The sequence below is a fragment of the Alnus glutinosa genome, chromosome 6 (assembly GCF_958979055.1).
Source record: "Alnus glutinosa chromosome 6, dhAlnGlut1.1, whole genome shotgun sequence".
Lineage (NCBI taxonomy): Eukaryota > Viridiplantae > Streptophyta > Magnoliopsida > Fagales > Betulaceae > Alnus > Alnus glutinosa.
In genome coordinates this window covers 27,451,533-27,474,506 of record NC_084891.1, presented here as the reverse complement: position 1 = coordinate 27,474,506, position 22,974 = coordinate 27,451,533, and the positions used below count along the sequence as shown (strand labels likewise).

At 34.3% G+C, this 22,974-nt stretch overlaps 1 protein-coding gene across 5 annotated transcripts; it reads right to left on the bottom strand.

The window, feature by feature from the left end:
* Positions 1-9,333: 9,333 nt before the first annotated feature.
* LOC133871961 (protein DECREASED SIZE EXCLUSION LIMIT 1) lies at positions 9,334-22,579 on the bottom strand. 5 transcript variants are annotated; one of them, XM_062309445.1, is made up of 14 exons: positions 22,341-22,579; positions 22,201-22,263; positions 22,022-22,093; positions 21,843-21,899; positions 16,177-16,382; positions 15,619-15,677; positions 15,422-15,515; positions 14,169-14,235; positions 12,954-13,036; positions 12,766-12,857; positions 11,522-11,628; positions 11,289-11,364; positions 10,367-10,430; positions 9,334-9,691 (listed from the first exon to the last, which is right to left on the bottom strand). In XM_062309445.1, exons 1-13 carry the CDS (start codon positions 22,442-22,444, stop codon positions 10,416-10,418), a joined length of 1,095 nt encoding a protein of 364 aa, XP_062165429.1. In that variant the 5' UTR covers positions 22,445-22,579; the 3' UTR covers positions 9,334-9,691; positions 10,367-10,415. The 5 variants fall into 5 exon arrangements, with proteins under 5 accessions (XP_062165429.1, XP_062165428.1, XP_062165427.1 ...); XM_062309444.1 differs by lacking the exon at positions 11,289-11,364 and having other exon boundaries at positions 15,619-15,662; positions 22,341-22,578; XM_062309443.1 differs by lacking the exon at positions 11,289-11,364 and having other exon boundaries at positions 15,619-15,674; positions 22,341-22,577.
* Between the last annotated feature and the right edge of the window lie 395 nt (positions 22,580-22,974).

Sequence of the window (22,974 nt, the reverse complement as noted above, 5' to 3'; positions counted from 1 at the left end):
AAAAATTAAATAACTTGTTGACAGGATATATACCGTTTGCAACAATAAACTGCCCACCAAATAATATGAGATTTCATGATGACAATAATCGGTGGTTGGTTTTGGTCTTTTTCTTTCAATTAAGAGCTTTTTCCGTAACCAGAAGGAGGCCCCAAGCATGGACCCGATCCTAAAAAATTAGACATGCCCAAAATATGAAATATCACCCAAGGTGGTCCATCTTTTACCATTTGCTGATGCTAGAGTAACTTCACGCGCTCAAACAAGCATGGGTCGACCGAGTTTCTCAGGCTTCACTGTGAGCACGTGCAAGAAAGAGGCTGCATGTGAGCAGAGACAGCCATTCCCAATTACTATACAAATTAATTGCCTTTTTCACCACACATATTCTCTCTCTCTCTCTCTCTCTCTTTTGTATTGTCGGTGAACTTTTTCTTTCCTTTTTTATTTTTTATTTTTTATTTTTAAAAAATACTAATTATCCTTCATATTTCATCATCTTTACGATCATACATTTAAATTTTAAAAAGTATCAATCTAGTGTATTAATCTTTTAATTTTATTTATTTTTTAATTTCATCTCTTTGTTGAGTGTATTCATCTTTCAATTTTTTTTTCAATTCACCATTCCGTTTGAATTTTTTGTTAAATCCTAACGGATATGTGTCAAAATTTCTAAAATATCCCTAATTTGTTTTAGGAAAAAAAGAAAAAGAAAAAAATTTGTAAGGATTTAGACGTTGGTAAAGATTTAACGGAATTTGCAAAAGGACATAAATTTCCTACAACTCACATATAAAAATGACATGTATCCTATAAGTATGCGATAATCACATGTTTTTTTTATTAATGCTATTAAAAAAGCATGTGAGAAGCACATATTATTTAAACAACATGTACTTCTCACATGTCAAGCGACACATGTCAATTTTTTATATGGTTTGTATTAAATTTTCTACAAACCATTTTTGTCTCTTGCAAAAATACTCATGCTTGATTTTTTATTTTTATATATATATAAAATTTACATAAAACAGGGGCATATTTTGAATTTTAACAAAAAATTCTAATAAGGAGGTGAAATTTAAAAATATGACTAAAAAAATGATTTTTATTTATTCATTTATTTGTTTGTTTGTGCTTTTTTGTAAACGGTTTAAGATGTATACGCTAAGGAATTTATGTCATAGCTGTTCTGTTGGTGCTTGCGGGCGGACCGGGCGGTCGTTTTTGTTTGTTTCTAGATATGGATGTACTTACAATGAATGTCTGTTTGAGAGTGCTTATGCTATGATTAGCTTCTTCTCATGGGTTAAATAGTCTCTATGGTTTAGCTCTTTCATTTGGATCATAAAATTCGTTCGGGATTAAAACGGGAACAAATTATTTTATTGTCCGAATTTTGTTTTATTGTATTTAATTATGTATGTGGTATTATATTATTTTAAAATTTCAAATAAAATGTCAACATATTCATCACATGTCAATGTATGCGACCACTAGCTACTAGAGGAAGGAAACTATGAGCTAATAGAAAAGAAGAGAGCTAATAGCAACAACTCTAGAAATAATTGAGAGGGGATGAATGGATAATATCTCGGTTGTGACAAGAGGAGCAGCAACCACAACATTGCCCTCCAAAAAAGATTTTTGCCTCCGTTCGGATTGAAATAACCTATGACTAAACTGGTCACTTGATTGCTAAACCGAGGTTGTTGACTGTGTTGAAAGACTAAGTCATTGTATATACTTATATGAGTAATGCTACTCTTCACACTGGTTGACATTAATTGTGTAATTTAAACTGTTTCTTATGTCATCCATTTAAAAAATAAATAAATAAATCATTTAAAACGCATCATCCAACTAGTATAAAATAAGTGTAAATAGTAGTATTACTCTACTTATATTGTTGGTTTTAACATGCTCTTCCGTTAGAATAGGAAAATTGGTATTAGACCTCCTAATTTGGGTTGCTAATGATGATTTATCTTGCTTAGATTTGTAAAAACTAATATGAACTAGAGTCATGTAAAAAAGCTGCCTACCATTTGTCGGTCTAGAACTGACTGACATTGCTCGACATCGGCATGCTGGCAGTGGCTAGGCAATAGAATTTTTTCATTACCGACAAAGTTGGTTCGATAGGCAGAATAGGTTTTAGGAAGTTAGTGTTTCGATTGAAACCGACCTGAAATTACTGAGATTACAACAAATTGAACTGACTTCATTTTTATATACCCAAACGACCACGTTTGAATGATTATTTATTAATAATAGATAGCTATCTAAAACTGAATCATTTTTATCCTTCCAATCGACGACGTTTTGAGATGGCTGTATAGTTATCGTTCTCGAAGTCTATAATTTATCAAACCCTAACCCGCTCATGATCGACATTACCGACCGCCACTGAAACCAACATATCAGTGACGAAAATGCGATTGGCAACAAAAGTCGGTGAAATTTTTGACTTTTCCGACCGTAGCGGTGTGAAATGCAAAAATGGCTATTCTATTACCAAGTTATCCGATTCCCAGTTTTAATATGAACAATTTTAATTTATTATCATTTTACTTTCTTTCTTCTTCTTTTTTTTTTTTTTTTAGCTTATTTTCATTTTACTTGAAAATGAGGATCTTGATCCTGTCCATGTCATCTCTAAATGTGGTCGGTTCATTTATCTTCCCAAATGATTGCTTCTGGTTAGATTAGACTGGTTGGCCGGTCCGAAATAACTTCCTTAACAAAATTCAAAATTGTTCATTGTGGCCCAGCTTTGACCAACTTACTGGAGCATCCAATAACATAGTCGAACTGTGATGGCCGCATCAAGGATGAAATATGTCAATTGCGTTTAAAAGTGAATAAATGATGAGCTACGACCAAAATAGTAGATGTTAATTGGCATGGGATAGAAAAAAAGAAGAAGAAGTGAAGATATCAAATTTAATTTTTAGATCTAATATATATATAAATATTAAAATAAAAATTTCAAAACGGGAGGGCTATGACCCCGCCCTCCTCGTTCCATCCCTTCCAAGTTTCAACTGCCATCTTCAGATGTTCTTAGAATGGTGTCGGTTTAACAAATAATTTATGTCAAAAGAGTGGAAAACTCTGCTATTTATTGTTTAGCTAAAGCGGCAGTTAAAGATGTCATAGATAAAGTTTGGATAAAAGATTTTCCTTCTTTTATTTTTTATTTTGTTTTGTTTTGTTTTGTTAGAGTAAAATGCTCAATTTATATGAGATGAAGAATAATAGATGTATTTTTTTTAAAAATAAAAAATTTGATAATTGTTTCGCTCCCGTTTTATTTTATTTTTCAAAAATTTATATAATATTCTTAGAGAAACACTTTCAATTATAGACCTTATGATCATGAATTTTATCAGCGAGATTTATTATTACATAAAATTGGAGATAAAGAAAGACCAGATTAATAAAACATTATAGTGTTTTCGCAGCTAACATTAGTTTTGACATAACACCTCCCATTAATAAATTTGAACCAACAATTGACACCCAAGGATAAGAAAGATAAACAGTCATAGATCACATGCATCTAATTTTAAAATCGCTTACTAAAGATTCCATAGGATGAACATAAATTTCCTTTAAAAAAAAAAAAAAGATTACCCATAAAAGGAAAAAAAAAAAAAAAAAAAAAAAGCTTGCCCATGAAGAGAATAAGATTTGTTCTAGTTCCTCTTAGGTTTATATTACAAAGGCGGTCTGAATCTTCTCTTTGACTATTTCTTTATGGGCCATGAGAATGACTATTTCAAGATTATTTTATTCCACGTTCTTTTATTTTTCATAAAAATTATTCATTTTTCGAATGAAATAACCATTACGTACCAAACATAACCTTAAAGTTTGATCACGTAACATTGTATATGATTCTACATTATTTAAATTTTTTAAAAGACATGTAAATATTAACTTTATATACACTATTAGGTGAACCGACTTTAAATCATGACCATAAAATTAATACTATTTATTTCGATAGATTAAAATGGAGTTGATCATATTCCTTAAAGAAAGCATCTCGATCTTTTGAATTCATGCATCAGTTGGCAGATAAAACTTAGTTTCCAGGAAATTATAGAAATTAATTAAACAAGTGAAAGAAGAAACTAAAACAAGATAATTAATTCAAATCCAGTGGGGTCGTCGATCGACACGTACATGACCAAATTTTTTATTAAATCCTCAGTTTATTGAGTAATTTTATATATACCATACAAATATCTCACAAATATTTCATAAAGCTGTGATTACGTCGTATGTAAGAAATGATAGAAACTACATTTTAACAATGACTGATCCAAGGGTTTGTTGAGACTATCACATAAACATTGTGAGATAGTTGTGGGATAAAAGTCGTTTTTGTTTATTTTTATTTTTTTTTTGAAAAAAATTTGACTAATTCAAGGGTCGGTTGAGATCGCCACGTATGATAGTTGTAGCATAAAAATGTGGTCTCTAGCATTACTCTTAATTATATATTAATGACATTTTAACACAGTCTATTAAACTGACATGTCTCCAAAATAAATTTGATTAATTCTCACATATATTTTTAATAGAACATGTAATTATCACATGGTAGCTCAATCCGCAACCTTTTGATATATATATATATATATATATATATATATATATATATATATATATATATATATATATATATATATATATATATATATATATATATATATATATATATATATATAAATCACATCGTTGAAACATTCTATATTTAAATAAGCTTTGTATATGAGTAGTTTGACTTGTAGAAAGATTTTGCAGCATTGTTTTGATTTGTTCTGCAATATTTATCTTCTTCACTCCTTTCTCATTGATATTCTATGGATTTAATCGTGCGTGCATCAATAAAACATGCGGTTGCAACTGAATCTGATAATCAGTACAACATTGCAGCCCCTGGCACCACATTAATTAGGTCATAAATTAACGCCAATAATTAATTTTGTGAAATATTTCGAATTGAAAGTATGAAAACAGTCAAAAAAAAATATGAGAGAGAGACAAAGAGAGAGAGCCTCTGGTTCCACATTAATTAGGTCAGAAATTAATGCTAATAATCAGCATTGTGAATATTTTGAATTGGAAGTGCGAAAATAGTCAAAAAAAAAAAAAAAAAAAAAAAGAGAGAGAGAGAGAGAAATTAACGCCAATAATCAGCATTGTGAATATCCTAAATTGAAAGTTTGAAAACAATAAAAAATACAAGAGAGAGAGAGAGAGATTAACGCCAATAATTAGCATTGTGAATATCCTGAATTGAAAGTTTGAAAACAATAAAAAATATGAGAGAGAGAGATTAATGCCAATAATCAGCATTGTGAATCTTCCGAATTGAAAGTATGAAAACAGTAAAAAAAATATGAAACAGAGAGAAAGAGACCTTGATGGTAACACTTTCTCTTTTGACGGCTCCATTCATATGTTAATATTCAATGACTTAACACTATACCCATATCTAATATTGTGACATTTTAATCAATTTCTAGATCGTCTCTTCTGTAACTCAATCAATGATGTGGTCTATGCTCTGTTTTCAATTGTTAAGGCTTAAGAGCTTAATTATTGATTCAAAGCTCTAAAACGATTGGATATTAATTTGGTTAAACCCTTAATTCTTACGATCGTAACACGTTTTTTAGCTAAACTTTTACTTCGATGTCCTTTTTTTTTTTTTTTTTTTTTGTATTTTTTGACATCCAATCTTCTCCCGGCCACCTCACATACACTCATTTTTTTTTGACAAAAGTATTGAAGATAGACATGTTATATCAAGAATTAATGGTCATCATTCTTTGCTTTTCCTTTGAAGATTGGTGCTTGAGGATTGGCCACTTTTGAACGTTAACTAAGAAAACGATCGTTTGGTGGTTACAACTTTTCTGTCAAAAGCATCAGCAGACTTCAGATGTCTTCTTATCTTTTGCCATGTCGTAAATCTTATTTGAATTCATCTGTTTAGTACTTTAATATATATGTGTTTAATAATTAGAAGAAAAATATATGTATTAAATAATCAGAAAAATATATATTTTTACTTAATAGAATTAAGATCGACTACAGTTTGGAGTTGATTGTGATCTATATAGGATTTTATCACGTGATAGTGACCTTTTGAGACTTGTCATGAGAACAACGTTTAATATTTTGGAGTAGCCAATCTTAATTAAAAATAAAACATAAAAAATAAAAAATAAACCATTTGCCGGATTCAAAACAAGTGCCGTATTAATTAAATAATTAAATTCATTCTCGATTTCTTATAAGTTTTAACTTTTTGAGATAACGAATGATTTAACATATATATATATAATATAAGAGTAAAAATTTTAAGTGCAAACTTTGTTTCGTGGTTCGCTTTTTATTTTAATTAAATGTTTTATGGGTTGGATCTTACTTATTGAAGAGAGTTTGAGTCTACAAATAAAGAGAAGTATTAAAATACTCATGACGATTTTCATAAGTTTTTGACATAATTAATATTAAAAAAAGAAAAATATGCATCATTAGTCCCTATTGTTGGTATAATTTACAAATTGCTCTTTGTAGTATTAAAGTAAATTTAAAGGTCTATATGGTTGGTCTAATTTACAAATCATTCCATGGAGTTAGATTTTATTAAAAAATTTGACAGCTTCTGTTAAATGTCACATTATCGCCAATAAGATGGCGACACGTGTCACTATTAATAAATAAATATAAATTTACAAAACTATTTTTTTAAAAAAAATAAATAAAAAAAAAGAAAAAAAAAAAAAAGAGAAAGGGATGGTTGTCGGTTGGGCAACCATCCCTTTGAGGGTGGTGCGCCGCAACCTCCATGGGTTGAGGTGGCTCGTAGGCCACCCTTAAAAGTGATTGGGATGGCTTGCGGCTATCTCCATGATTTAAAATGAGACTTCAATGAGTAATTTATAAATTAGGTCACGCACTGAAATTGAGGATGAGTCTTCAATTTTTTTTTTTTTTCAAAAGCACATTAATTTCAAATGCAGCACTTGTCTGCTCAGGATAAATGCAATTTACAGGTTTGAAAAGGCAGTACTGAAAATGTACGAGGCTCTTATAAAATTGTCCTTCTTATTTTCGAGTCTTTCTCTCAAGAAGTAAATGAAATTAATAAAGCAAGAGCAAATAATTCAGAAGCATGTTCAAGGTCACATGGGAGTCACAGTGTACCAACATATTTCATAATGAGGAATGACTCCGAACCACACTTGTGCAAGGAGTATACACACACAAGTTAAAGGTGTTTACAGTTGTACAAGAATCACTGCTCTTTCGTAATACGTCAGATCGACAAGCTTGTAATGATGTGGTTCTTAATATCCAGCAAATAAAAGATATAAATTAAAATTTTATTTTATTGGCTGATGTGACAATATTTATTATTATTACTATTATTATTTTTAATAAAAACTAATATAAAGACCCGTTAATACCGTCATCTTAACCCAATAAAATAAGAGAGATAAAAATGTGATTTTTAACATTAATGTATAAAGTAAACCGTGCACGTCAAAATGAGCTTTTAATGAGACATAAAGAACAGTAAACTCAGATCGCTAAGTAGCACGTAAAGGGCTATACTTGTTAAAAATCTTGTTTTTGTTTTTGTTTTTAAACAAAAATATTAACAAACAACTAAAAACACGAAATTGACACGCGTTCAAAAATTAAAGTAAGCATACAAAATTGACACGTGCTCCTTGCTAAGATGTTGAAGTATGGCTAAGAAAGAAGAAAAGATAAGAGCTAATCATGCAGTAACACATCATAGAACTTGCATGTACACGCATCCCATTCCAAACGCAAACCCTAATACGTCGAGTTAGGTAAAGAAAATTTAAAACATATCTGCTAAACTCTTGCTTTGCAGGCTTATAGTCAGAGAAGAACTCAAAGAATTAATTATCACTGAATAATTAGCAATTAGTCTTGGTTGAATAATCTCGCTAAGATTGATTGACTATGAGTTTGAACTTTGAAGCATTGTTTGGGGCATGATCCTAATTAAGTTAGCCTTCTTCTAGATCATGCTTTATTTGCTTTATTTCCCACGTCAGACTGTAGGAATTTAGGCAACCATTTGAGAAACCGTGTGGCTTGCCAGCCTAAATTGATAGCCGCCCAAATCAAATCTGATTACTTGTTCGAATAGGTTAATAATTTAGTATGGTAATTGCCGGAGAGAGTCGTATGACACCTATTTGTCTGAATGAATATTTGGCTTACTTGTGGAGACAGATGGACTTTATGAAAGTTCTCTCGAAGTTATTCGTTTGAATTGCTAGCAATTTGAGCAGATAATTGATAAGAATCTTAATTCTACTTTTTCGGTCGCTATCTCTAATTTCTTATACGATTTTGAGATTTGGCTTTTGATTTACTTTGGGAGCTATAGTTTCTGCTGAAACATGAGGCCATGGCCCAGGGACAAAGCCAATATTCATTGATGTTGAAACTAACTCTACACTTGGCTCAATAACCCTTTGCATTTTTATGAAGGATTGAGTTCCCTAGTTCTATTTATGTAATTTTAGAGATTCAGACCATTCAATCGTCTAATTATTTAAAAAAGAATAAAAAAGAATAAGAATAAAAATAAAAATAAAGAGTCGGTCAACTATCGTTTTAACTTTAAATAGGTGGTAAGTCACTCCAAATGAACAATCTACTCCGAGAATATGGTTGCACGATCCCTAATGTGGGGTGGGGGGGAGTGGTGACCAATTACCCCCTAATCTCTTATAGGTGGTCGGCCACCCCTTGAAAGTGGCTGGAGTAGTCTAACCACCCTAATCACTGCGTCAAATAATAAAATAGTTTAGCCACTCTTTCGAGACGTTACCCGACAACCCCCTATTTTGATTTTTTAATTTTTTTCCTAGATTCAAACCATTCATTTTGGATATATATATATGGTCCGTTTGGGTGTTGAATTCAAATATTATTCGAATTTACTGTGTAAATTACGAAATTTGACTTTGTGAGATAAAATTTGAAAAAATTGCAAGCTTCTTGGGGACTTTAATCCATAAAGAAAGCCAACGTGAATGAACACACAATGGCATTTATTTATAACAATCCATAAAAACAAAAACAAAAAAGAATAAAAAGAAAAGAAGAAGCCACATTTCTCAAGACCCATGCTGTCCAATCTATGGAATTTACAGTATACAAATTGGGCAGGCCTAACAGAACAAACTAAACAAAGCTAGAATGGTTCAGAGAACCAGCTGCGGCTACAACAGTCTAGACTTCAGAGACGGGGAATGAGCTCACTTGAAGACCATCAAGTTATGAAAGTATCCAATGTCGTTTCACATCAATTTTTTTTGTCTACTCAATGTCGTTTCACATCAATTAAGCACAAAGACTTAATGCCCTCATAAATAAATGAAAAACAAAAATTTAATGTCTTCACCTAACATTACCATTACAATAGAGCATCGAGTGAGGTCAGCGACTCAGAACTCTGGCAACTAGCTGGACCCGTACAAATCTCTTTATCACGTAAAGACCAGTAATTTTATAAAGTTTGAGGAGGATAAAGTTCCCACAGAGCAACAGTCCTGTCTTCTGATGCAGAAGCCATTAGCTTACAATCAGTTGAGTATGAAACAGCGTTACACTGTAAAAAAAAGGCAAGAGTTAATACTTTTTAAAAAGGTTATCACAACAATCAACTATGAGTGAGAGAAACAGAAGGGAGCTTGTCACCTACAAATCCAGATTTGTGAAGGAGACAAGCTCCATATCACAATGATGGCAAGTTGGCAACCAACCAGAAAAGGCAAAAGAAAACCGACTTTAGAAGAACTTTTACAACTATTCCATATGATTGGAATAAGTTTTTATTAAAACCACGACCCTCTATAAAGATTTGCAAGTTACACCCCCAACATATGGGTCTCATAACCACAATCTCACCCTCTGCCCCACTCTCACGAGGAGAGAAGATGCTATTTAAGCTAAAGCTTGAGGTGACAATTTGTATTTTGTGTGTCAGGTTTAGGTTGTATTGAGATATGAGTACAAGACTATATAGGTCAACTATAACTCGACTCATTTAATTAAACGGGTCAGACTCCTTAATTATAATCGGATGATTTCGTGTTGAGTATATATCAAGTTTGTGGGTTGTGTAAAAAAGTACCAGAATATAAAGAAGCAGAATACAGGCCACATCAACTGTACTCAACTTCTTAATGTTAAAAAAGAGAAGCTGAATGTTAAAATTTAAGGAAAAGAAAAAAAGAATATCTTTGTATTCGTCTCTTGCACTGACAAACATGAAATGGCGTACCGTAGCATGGTGATATTTCAATATTGCCAGAGCATTTCCTTTGCGGTAATTATATATCCTTACTCTGTCGACACATGAAAAGAGGCAACTTCAGAAAAGAAGCAGACATTTTTATTTTTTATTTTTTTATAAGTAAGAGAAATATCAATAAAAACGCAAAGCACAGTAAAATACACATGGAATATACAAGAGGAGCGTCTAAGATGAAGAAAAAAAAAGAACAAGAAAATCATGAAAGCTAATTACTAAGGGAGCTAGGAACGCAGCAGTCCAAGTGTGAAAAGAAGCATACATTTTAATGTCAAGACAAGAAAACAAAAGGCATCTTTTTGTGAATGATTTGCATAATACAAAATCATATTAAGCATCAGTTTGATTGCAAAACAAATGAACAAAAGGAAAGAATGTGAACTGAGCTAACTCCTGCTTTAGGCTCCAGAGTGGAATTTCCATTTTCTTGGTTTCAAAGGATTATGCAAATTTTCATGGTTTTATCTAGGTCGCTTAAAGAGAAGGGAATATTCTCCGAAAGGGGGTTTGTTTCATTCCATTGATTTAAAATCTAACGTCTGAATTTTTTTTAAGAAAATCTACAAGAATCTCTCATCCAATTAGACAAAGTTTTCATGGTGAAACTCTGCATATCTGCTCAGGTTATCAGAAGATTTCCCATTTGGCTCTCAAGAGCAGCTCGTAAGGAATACTTTTGGGAACTCAGTTGAGATCAAATAAAATCAAAACTGGTCAAGATAATCAAACAATAAATTTTTTCATTGTCAAATACATAAATTTGTCACGGGAATAATAAATATACTCGTTCAACCATATAGAAATTCAACTGAAATGATAAGGCACCATTTCTTGTTAATTTTCCTGGCCTCGAAATTTCATGCACAAGATTTTGGGTTAACAATACCCCCACCTGATACACTAGCATGACCCATCGAAATGAGAATGAAGACAACTTCACAAGGGTAACCCCTTCACTCACCACAACTCTATATGCAACAAATCATTTATTTAACATATTAGCTGCATACCATTTGATAGCCTGATAAGGATCTCATATTTTAGCTTAGACTAAATGAAACTATGCAAGAATTCTCGTTAATCTTTCTGGGAAAAATAATCTCAAATCAAAAAACTGTTAGCAACCTGTGATCCCAACCAGCAGTAGCAGCAATTTTGCCATCTGGTCGAATTGAGGTGCCTGCTATACCAGGTCTTTCCAAACTAATTTCTTTCTTGACCACACAAGAGCCCTATTTATACAAGGCAAAACATAACATGAAGTAAGAATAAATATTTCGATTAGTAGGAAGCCGCAAAAAGGTAAATCATCATTAAATAAGATATGACCACGAAGTCACCAAAATAAATAGATAAGTAAAATCATACAGAAACAGAGAAGAAGCTGATTTACTGTTTTGATCCATGCTTATAAATGTATTATGTATGAACAGGGTTCGGGTTTGAGGGCTTTTGGTTTTGAGGGTTTCTTTCTTTTTTTGGGCTGTTTCTTTTTCGCTTTCTAGTTAAGTGCTTTTTCTTGTATACTTCTGGTGTACTTCGAGGTGCCTTACGCTTTTAATAAGCACAATTTATTACTTATAAAAAAAAAGAGAACATCCAACTGGTGACTTGCACGTTCCCCTAAACCAGATATTATCTCAAAGAACTTACTATTCATTTTCTACTCTTTGATTATTTTGCAACCACATCTTAACATGATTATTATCATTTGATTTACATATTTGAATTTTAGAAACAGCCTATCACTTTGTTTCAATGTCAAGTTTACTAGCTATTAATGATGCAGACCTGTTACTACAACACCAAATATTTTTTGCAATCGATCTGCAAGGCTTAAAACTAAGTTGAAAACTGATGGAAGTTCTACCAATTCTTCAATATGTCAACAAATTCCAAGGTCGTAGATAGGAAACAAAAGAAGAGAGAGAAGGGAAAAGAAAAGGGTAACTCAAAATTTACCTCCTTGTGGTTTGGCCTAATTACACTTCACCTCCTGACTTTCAAAGTTACACTATATCTGCTTATGGTTTGGATTAAATTGATATGTTTTGCCGAAATAATCAATCGAAGACACATCACCATCAATTAGACACTCTATTTTCACATGATCCATGCAGTAACATAATAATGGCCACCATATTGTGACGTAACTCTATGAATTCTATTAAATCTTGAAGAACAACAAAGTCAGTACTAGGCTACATCAACATTTTGTAACAACAAAAAGACTAAAATAAAGATTTGTGTATAGAAACAGAAGATATCCATTCATTTCAGTCCAATATTGCCAATATGCTCCAATGTGCTGTGACAGGAGATGTAGCAAACTGAAAACAAGTATGAAGAACTTGTGAACAAGTGTTTACCATGGAGTGATCCAAACTATACATCACGATTTTGTCATCTGCAGCTCCTGTGATACCCCCACTACATGACTCATCAATGGATATGCTTAGAACTGTACATAGAATACCCAATGGATCACAATTTGCTTTGAAGGAAAAAATGAGGAAGAATACATGGGCATTTTCCAAATATAGAGAGGGTCCCACACCTGGCTCAGAATGAAACTTTACAGAAGTTACAGGAATTCCCGGATGTCGTATATCCCACCAAAGCATGGAACCATCTTCATAACTGCCGCATATAACAAAGGAACACAATTATGTTATGTAAATCATCTCATTCTCCCTTCCTCTCCTCAATTTACTTAGCAAGAAAAGAATTACATAAATTGAACTCATTTTGGACAATTTAAACAGTTTTGTCTGTGGATTGCAAATGGTAATCATACATAAACTTCACTAAATCCTATGCACATTTCAGAGTAAAATCCCACAAAACTACACGGGGAGGATATATGCAAGTTGGGTTTCCAAAAAGATAAAATTGGCCTGGCAAGGTTAAAGCAACTGTATATTAGACACAAATTAATGGGTAAAAGTTCACAAGTCATTCTAACTTCCATAAAACATAATTCAGTATTAGCCAACGACAATGAAGCTTTTGATAGTTGACTTTGCATCTAAAATTCTTCTGCATGGGAGCAACTTAATAGTTTCTTATGATTGGTCAGCACCCAATGGTTCTTGAATCCATAACCTCACCCTCCACCTTATTCTTATAACGGGAGCCGGGAGGAAGCATAATTTAAGCTGAAGCTAATTGGTGGGAGCAGCTTTAGCATTTTAAAACACATACAACGTACAATATGCTCTAGCTTAAAATAGAAGTCCATCCCAACAGCTTGGAGATAAAACAGAAAGCATGAAGAACTCCCACAATAAGGGCCCTTCTTCTTCTTCTTCTTCTTCTTCTTCTTCTCTCTCTCTCTCTCCTCTTCACTAATTCAACATCTGTGAAAGACTTTATTAGGATTCAACCTCTAGAAAAAATGGTTCAAAAAGGGGAATAATAATAAATAAATAAAAAACGACTGAAAGATAACTTGTTTGCATTTTGGCGACAGAAAATGGTGAAAACAAGTTGATCTTACAAGATAGAAAAGACCAGTGATTATCCAGAGTCGATCATCATCAAGTTTTAAAACATGGCCAACTCAAAATATTTACTGATATTGAAGTCCTCATGAACAAATATCAACATAACCATTGCATATCCAATAGGAGTTTACATGTGGATTTTACTTATATATATATAAAAGAAAAGAGTTACATATGAATTTTAGCAAGCTTCTAGAGTTGCTAAATTGATAAGGTGCTTAATTACATTAATAATAGAAGCAGAACAAGAAACATAAGAAGGATACCCAGCCAAGACATTTAAGAATCCCTGTGATTCAGATGGTAAATATGCTTGAACCGCCATGCACATCCCTTCCGAGTAACATTGTTACATGTCAAAGCATTAAAAGAAAAGATTTTCGTCATTGAAAAAATAGGGCTAAGTAATGCAGATCATAACTTAATCGAATAATTAAAATATATGAAACAGAAATATACATTTTTTTTTTATTGGTAAGTTACACACGCACCCGGTGGGACTTGAACCCACAACCTCACCTTCCACCTTGCTAGAAAGGGAGAAAGTACCATTTGAGCTAAAGCTCATTGGTAAGAAATATACATACTAAATGGATATTCCATTGAAACAAATTGAAATATACAAAGTGAAGAATAAGCCTATCAAAGAAGATAACAAGAAACAATATGTGAGCCGTCAACAAATTTAAAGAGGAATGACACTCAAATTTCTCAAGTGATAATTTATAAAAATAAACAGTTATCCAATAATGACACTTGTTGCGAAAAACTGTCAAACATCTCAGGTGATATGTAATCATAGTCAAAGTATTTTGCTAATCTAGAGATCAAACAACCATCTAAACTGTTCCACTTTGCATTTTGTTCATTTCTTATAAAAAAACAAAAAGATGTAAAAAAAAAAAAAAAATTCCAACTAAGTTACTACTTCTGTTGGTGTGCAGGTAATTCTTTTTCCTTTTTTATTTTATATTTTTTTTTAAAAGAATAAAAAATAAAAAATAAAATAAAATTCCCCAGGGGGGACATGGGATTCCGAAATGAAAGCACTATACCCAACTCTGGCTCCAGGCTTCTTCGGCAAAAAAAATCCTTTAGAAGGCCCTTAGTAAAGGAGTATCATCACTTTCTAGCTTCACAGAGGCCCCAAACATAGTGCCAATAGTTTGAAGAAAACCAGAGAAAGAAGAGATTTTTTTTAAAAAACAAATAAAAAAAAAAAAAAAATTGTCTATAGGGATACATATACACCAACATATGCATACATACACCTGCATGTGCTTCGCATGCATGTGAAACATTCCCAACAACTATTTGTCATATTGAAGCAAGAAATTCTGAAATACTTATGCAACAATTAAAACAAAACAAAAAAAAACAAATTGATGAATGAACATATATGACAGCACTGTTCGACATAGTTAAAATATAAATTTGTCAAGTATGAGGTACCCAAAATACTATTAATCATACAAATACCATAAGTCAAAATACATATAACATCAGCTCAGCTACAGACCTCTCTCACTGGTAGAAACGTTTGGGGAGCCACCAACTGACTTTTGAGTTAACCGCGCAAACCTTTCTGCAGTATTGAGATCCCAAATTTCAACCTTTGGATATCATCCACATAAAATTAATAAGTGATAAGAACAAAAAAAAAATTATATACATAAGATAAATAAACAAGTGAACAATCAAAAGTTTCATATTGACCTCATGTGATTGCTCTCCTGCTATAGCCACATACTTTGGTCCTTCTGTATGTGTAACTTCTGATTAAAAAGAATTTTATTAATCGATAATCTAATTTCAATAGTACCCTGTAGCAATAAACACCAAAACAAGTATAAAACCACCAAGAAACCAGTCGCAGATGAGGCAGGCTGATGAAAAGTATAACTGTGTAGGAAATGAAGGAGGAGCCTATGAGGCTGCACCTCCATGTAGTGCAGGGCAAGCTCTAGCAGCAATTATTATTATTATTATTCAACTAGATAATTAACTGGCCTCATATACATAAAATTAACAAGTAGTGCATGATACATAAAAGAGAATACATGCTGCAGACATGAACTTACTAAATCTAGTTAATTAGTATATCCAATCATATCAGATTTGCATTCCAACCTAAAGCAATATTACAATTTTGAATATAAATATCTTGAACCAAAAGTAAAATTCTAGAATTATTAGCGATATTCTTGATAAGTCCTGACACCTGAGAAAAAACAAGTATAAAGTAGATGAACAAATTTGTCAATTTGAACAAACCTCTAACAGCGTTGGAACACTCTGCTAGACTTCCTTCAGCCTTTTCCCTGCTATCGGCCAGACTTTCTGAGTCAACAGTTTCCCTAACCTCCATCTCATGATGATAATTAGGCCCTTCAGCTTGTGGTTCACAAGCAGAAGGCTTCTTCACCACGGAAAGCTTGCAAAAGTGATAAGCGTTTGTCTTGATTGTAAGGGAAGGATTTCTGTCAAGAATTAAAGCAGGAGTTTAACAACCTCAAGATAATATTATTGCTCATACTTACTAAAAGAACCCCCCCAAAAAAAGCATAAAAAATTACAGCTAATACTAAAAATTAATCCTTATGAGGAAAGATAAGTAATAGCTAGAGGAAGATTAATGAGACAAACGCCACAATGAAGCTTGACATGCCAGTCACACATTTTTTTGATAAGTAATCGAATATCATTGAAAAGCAAATGCGTAACCCATGTACACATAAAGTATACAAGAGAAAAAAAGAACAAGAAAATTATGAAAATTAAGCACATTAGGAAAGACAAACACAATTGTCCAAAGGTAATGAGTTCTGAAAAACAATGACTAAAGCTCCATCACCATCCTCACACGGTCCTCAAAACTTCTATCATTTATCTCTTCAAATACACCACAAAAGCCAAGAAGGCACCATCTTCCACAAAACTGCATTCTGAGTGCTACGAAATAACCCCCTCCAACAAGCAAGCAAGTCTACCACTCGTCTAGGCATAACCTAAGACAGCCAAACACAACTAAAGATAGTATTCTATAAGGCACAAGCAACCTCACAATGGAGAAGAAGAGGACCCACAGACTCCTCATCCCTCTTCTAGATACAACACCAATCGATTATAATGACAAGGTTATCCATGATAAGGATCTTCCCTAAGGCGGCCGACCAAGCAAAGAAAACCCCTCTCAAGGGACTCTTGTTCCGCCAAAATGTTGTTCCAAGGGAAGTGAGGTCCATTATTTATTTATCAAATAAAAAAAAGGGAAGGGAGGGCCATCCTTGCGAACAAGGACACAATAAAAGAATTTAACATCAAACAACGGTCTTTTGGAGGGGACCCAGCAAAGCTTGCCTACACCTCCTCGTCTCACCCTCAAAGAGTACAATAACTTGAAGAACGAGGCAGAGACATATACCTCCAAATCATTTGCCGCTCTAATAAAGCTTACGTTCCATTGAAGGTAACCACCAATAAGCTCTAAATGAACTGCCACGGAAGCATCTTTCACACTCGCAATAATTGTATAAATCTGGAAAGGCTTCATTGATAGCCTTATCCCCACACCACATGTCATGCCAAAATTTAATCTTGGAGCCATCTCCCACCTCAAATCTAGTATGACTAGAAAACATCCTCCAAGCCCTCCTTATATTCTTCCATAACCTCACCCCATTCGACTTGGGTGGCTTATTAGAGCACCACCAACCCCACGAACTGCCGAATTTAGAATCCACCATAATTTTCCACTAAGCCTGTATCTCATGCATGTAGCACCATAGCCATTTACCTAAAAGAGCACGATTGAACATCATCAAGTTTCGAATCCTCAATCCTCCCTCAGTAATCGGAGAACAAACTTTGGACTAGCTTACCAAGTGAATTTGAACTCTTCCCCTAACCCACCCCATAAGAAGTCCTAATGCAGCTTCTCTGTGAGATTTGCAAAAACAGCAGGGAGAGGGAAAAGAGACATGAAATACGTAAGCAAATTGGAAATGGTGCGCTTGATAAGGGTAACCCTACCACTCTACATCATTTTCCAACTAGCAAGCCGCCGCTTTGTCTTCTCAATAACATCGTCCCATATAGACTTGGCCTTATAAAAGGCTCCCAATGGAAGACCAACATACTTCAAAGGCAAAGAAGAAGCCTTGCAACCTAGAATGCCCGCCAACCTATCCACACTATTGATATTACCCACAGGAACCAATTTTGACTTAGCTAGATTAACCTTCAAACCGGAGACAATTATAAAACATAAGAATAAGGCACGCAGATAGCGAAGGTGGTCAGGATTGGCCCCACAAAAAATCAAGGTGACATCCGTAGACTGCAAGTGTGATATATTAACCACACTAGAGTGCCTAGTCCCCACAAAAAGCCCGAGAGAAAACCCCCCATTAACTATTGTAGAAAGAATTTTGCTTAAAGCCTTCATAACAATAACAAATAGAAAACGGACAAAGGAACAGAAAAGGGACAAAGGATCTCTTTGTTTCAAACTAGGGAAGTTGCTGAACAATTCGGACATAATGCCATTCACCAAAACAGAAAAAAGCACTGAAGAAATACAATGCTATCCATGAGCGTCATTTCTTCCCGAATCCGCACCTCCTCAACAAATAAAGTAGAAGCTCCCAATTTACATATTCATAGGCATCTTTAATATCCAGTTTACAAAGCATCCTTGGCTCACCAAATCTGATCCTGCCATCTAGACATTCATTAGCTATGAGCACAAAGTCAAGGATTTTCTTGCCTCCAACAAAAGCATTATGGGGCTTCGAAATAATCTTCTCCACAACCCTTCTCAGCCCATTGGCAATAATCTTGTAAACTACTAATAGGACGAAAGTTCTTAAGATCAATAGTCCCGGATTTCTTTGGAATGAGAGTAATAAAAATGGCATTAAGGCCTTTTTCAAACTTACTACTAGCATGAAAATCATGGAACACCTCCATAATATCTTCCTTGATCACATCCCAACAAACTTGGAAAAATGCCATGATAAAATCATTAGAATCTGGAGCCTTATCACTGTTCATACCTTTCACCACCTCAAGGACCTCACTCTCCTCGAACGATCTCTCCAACCAAGAGGCCTCCACATCAATGGAGTCGAAAGCAAGACCATCCAACTTAGGTTGCTACCTAAAATGTTCTGAGAATAAACTATCATAGAATTGCACAATGTGTTCCCTGATAGCAGGTTGATCAAAAGAAACTGAACCATTTACTGACAGTGTCTAAATTGAATTATTTCTCATATTTGAGTTTGCCACCCAATGAAAAAACTTTGTATACTTGTCGCCCTCTTTTAGCCATAAAGCCCTAGGCTTTTGCCTCCAATTGATCTCCTCCAATAAAGTAACTTTTTTTTCCAACTAATTGATAGCCATGATTTTCCCCAACTTCTCTTCACCAACTAAAGCTCTCTTCCTCCAAACCATCAAAGACATGCAACTCCTCCCAAAGATATTTTTTATGGGACTCCACGTTACTAAACAGCTACTCATTCCAGATTCTTAAATCAGCTTTCAAGGCCTTAAGTTTGCGATCGAAGATGAAGCTAGAAGAGCCTTGAAAGATAAGAAGACCACCACTACCTCACCCTATCCACAAATCCTTCCACATTTAGCCACATATTCTGAAACTTAAACGATTGTTTGCCTCCCTGAATACCACCACAATCAAGGAGAATGGAGAAGTGGTCTGAGCACAATCTATGCAACCTTTTCTGGAATAAATCGGGAAACTTAGCTTCCCATTCCGGACAAACAAGAAACTTATCAAGCCTTGACCAAGAAGGGGAATCACAGTTGTTAGACCACATAAAAGACCCCCTACAAGGGGAACGTCCATGAGGCCCAGCTCAAAGATAAAATCAGAGAACTCCATCACAACGGGACAAAAACAAGCTTCAACCGATCTTTCACTACGGAAACATGTGACATTGAAGTCTCCCCTAATGCACCATGGAAAATTCCACAAACTAATCTAAACCAGCCAATTCCTACCATAAGAGCCTTCTATTATAATCAGAGCTAGGCACATAAACCCCCACAAAAGCCCAAGAGAAACCATAATCGATGTTTTTAAACGAGCATGCAACAATAAATTCTCCCACACACTCTTTGATCTTCTCCACAACCATCATATCCCATATAAGCAAAATACCACTGGATGTGCCTCTAGATGCTGAGAAACCCCTACAAACTACGCACCACATTGCTGGAAATAAGTTCCAACTTAGTTTCTTGCAAGCAAATAATATCTGCCTTCCACTGTACTTAAAAAAAAAAAATGAGTGAGTAGCAGAACAAGGGGCATAACCCAAGTACTCGAGACGTATACAAGAGAAAACACTCAACTAGATCAAGAATAAGAAAAAGTTCACAAAAATCTACGAAGCTAGAGACATAAAAAAATGCATTAATGATCCACTCAAAGAGGGATTTAAGGAAACAAAGCTGTAGATCCGAGCTCGTTTTCTCATAATCATCGAAACTTTAAACATTCATTTTTCGCCAAATACACCACATTAAACATACGGGGATTACATTCCAAATAACATTCAGATCCTTTAGACTAAACCTTCTTTTCCAACACGCCATGAGCTCCACCACTTGTCTAGGCATAACCCATCCTATTCCAAACATCTTGAAAACCAAATTCCACGAGTCATGCAATATCACAATGAAGAAGGAGGTGATCATGGGTTTCCCAGTCTTTTTGCACATACAACACCAATCTATTATTATGATGTGACGTTTGCAAAGATTATCCAGCGTGAGAATTTTTCCTAACGATGCTGCCCACATGAAGAACACCACCTCAAATGGGCCTTAGACCTCCAGATGCTCTTCCAAAGAATAGAGCATCCAACATTCGGAAGGGACCTTTGTAAAATATTGACTTCAAAAGATTGTCTTTTGGAGGGAACTTGAAAACAATTATCTTTCACTCCCCGACTCCTAACAAAATATTGAGGATTGAAAAAAGAAGGTACAAACTCCACCTCCCAAACATGTACCAATATGATAAAATTCATACCCCAATGCAACTTGTCATTGTAAGGAAACATATGGTTAGCCACTAGAGCATCCATGTCCCTTGCAATACAAAATAACTTTGAAACGGGATCCTTCAGAGGATGATCCCCACACCAAATGTCATGCCAGTCATTCATTGAAACTCAAGCAGTTTGTTTATGGGACCAAATCTCAAACCATTTTTTATGATCTATTCATTGAGATGATAACGATAGTAAATTGAACAAAGGAAACCATATTGAATGGCTAACATAGAATAGGTCTAATGTTCAGGTCTACCTTTTGACAAGACATGCCTGTAAAATTTCCTATGGCTGCATCTATCATTAAAACATACAGTTCTCAGGAAAGACACAATACTAATAATCAGTGGCAATTATCCTTTGAACTCAGGTCTTTAAGAGAAAAATATATGCTGAATTGAGAAGTTTCCATCCATTCCATGTGAATGATGACTGCTCCTACCCCACCTCCTTTCTAAATAGTTAACAACTGAACCTTCCACTGCAAAAAAAGGGCGCTTCAGATGCTCTTGTAAGTACCCATTCCCTGTAACGCCCCAAATGCAAAGAAAGCACCTTGTCTGGTGCATCCAGGGGCGGACCTCCTCACAATCTGCCCACCAAAATTTTAAAAGTCCCTCTAAAATTAATTCTTTTACCCCCCAAAAGTCTTCTTTTTAGTTTTGCCCCTCCCCTGTAACCCAAAATTCTAGTTCTGCCCTGGGTGCATCTAAACAAATTGAGCCACTTGAGGCTTAATTTATGTACACCATTCACTCACCAAAGCGCATGTACAACTCATGATTAATCATATGAGATTTTTTGTGATAATTCATATCATATTTCAATGAGAAAGCATTAAAATCCGTTGCGTACCGGGACAGTCCGCCATCTTCAATATCCCAACACTTCACCGTTCCATCCCTACCCTGGCTACACGAATCAGAACACACATAACACAACCAATGCTTCACAAAAACCCACTTAAAATCACAATAATTACAAAGATAAATATCAAATAGTAACGCTAAACAAGCAAATACGAAACAAAGCACCTTATAACTCTGTTGCTTCCTATCAAAGGACTACTAGCAACACAAATAATCCCGTGCGCCGCACTATGCACCCTGCAACCATTCATTCCACACATACACACACGCACATCCCAACAAGTCAATAACGTTAACAAAAACAACAAATTGCAGACATACATACAAAAATAATATATGACTACCATGCAGATGATATTGTCCGGTGCTGGACCGTGTCCCATATTCGCAACTCACCATCCGCAGAACTGCCACCAAATACAAAATTCCCGTTGAAGAAACCAAACGTGCACGTATATAGATATGTATGTATAAGGATCATTACCCGGTGAAGAGTAAAGGTTTAGAAGGATGAAAAGAAGCGTCCATGACAGAAGCGCGATGGCCCCTGAGCACCGCCACGGGATCAGGCGGTGGCCTCTTAGTCATTCTCGCTCTTCGAGTTCTGAGTTCCTCTGAGCCACTGAAATTTGATGCTTTCTGAGTGAGTTCAGCCTTCAGGACTCAAGAGGAAGAAGAGACGAAGCGAAAGAGACGGTGCCGTTTTGACGTTTGCCTGGAAATGTATTGTAAACTGCACGGCAATACGTTGCCATAAATCTTTTGAATAAATTTATGATTAATTTTCACGGAAATTAGAGAAACAAATTTCGAGATAATCATTTACATTTAGGAAAAGATTACAAATGGTTCTGTAATTTTTTTTGAAGAACAAATGGTTCAATATAAAAAATAATAATAATTTGCCTTAAAAGTATTATGATTTTTGATTGACTGTTGCTAAGCACTAAAGTTATTTAGTCCGTAAATTATGAGATTATTAAGAAAAAATATAATTGATAAATTTAACTAGTTAACGAGTGGCTCGTTAACTATACACCGTTAATTTTCTTCAAAAAAATAAAAATAAAAAAAACTATACACCGTTAATTATTCTATTAATTATAAACAACTATATC

What these genes read in the sequence shown, in the direction of transcription:
- LOC133871961 (XM_062309442.1), bottom strand. Translation starts at nt 22,444, where the DNA reads ATGACTAAGAGGCCACCGCCTGATCCCGTGGCGGTGCTCAGGGGCCAT. An exon ending in GGAAGCAACAGAGTTATAAG is followed by an intron (nt 21,900 to 22,021) that starts GTGCTTTGTTTC and finishes TGATTCGTGTAG; the next exon opens with CCAGGGTAGGGATGGAACGG. An exon ending in GAAGATGGCGGACTGTCCCG is followed by an intron (nt 16,383 to 21,842) that starts GTACGCAACGGA and finishes AATTCTTGACAG; the next exon opens with AAATCCTTCCCTTACAATCA.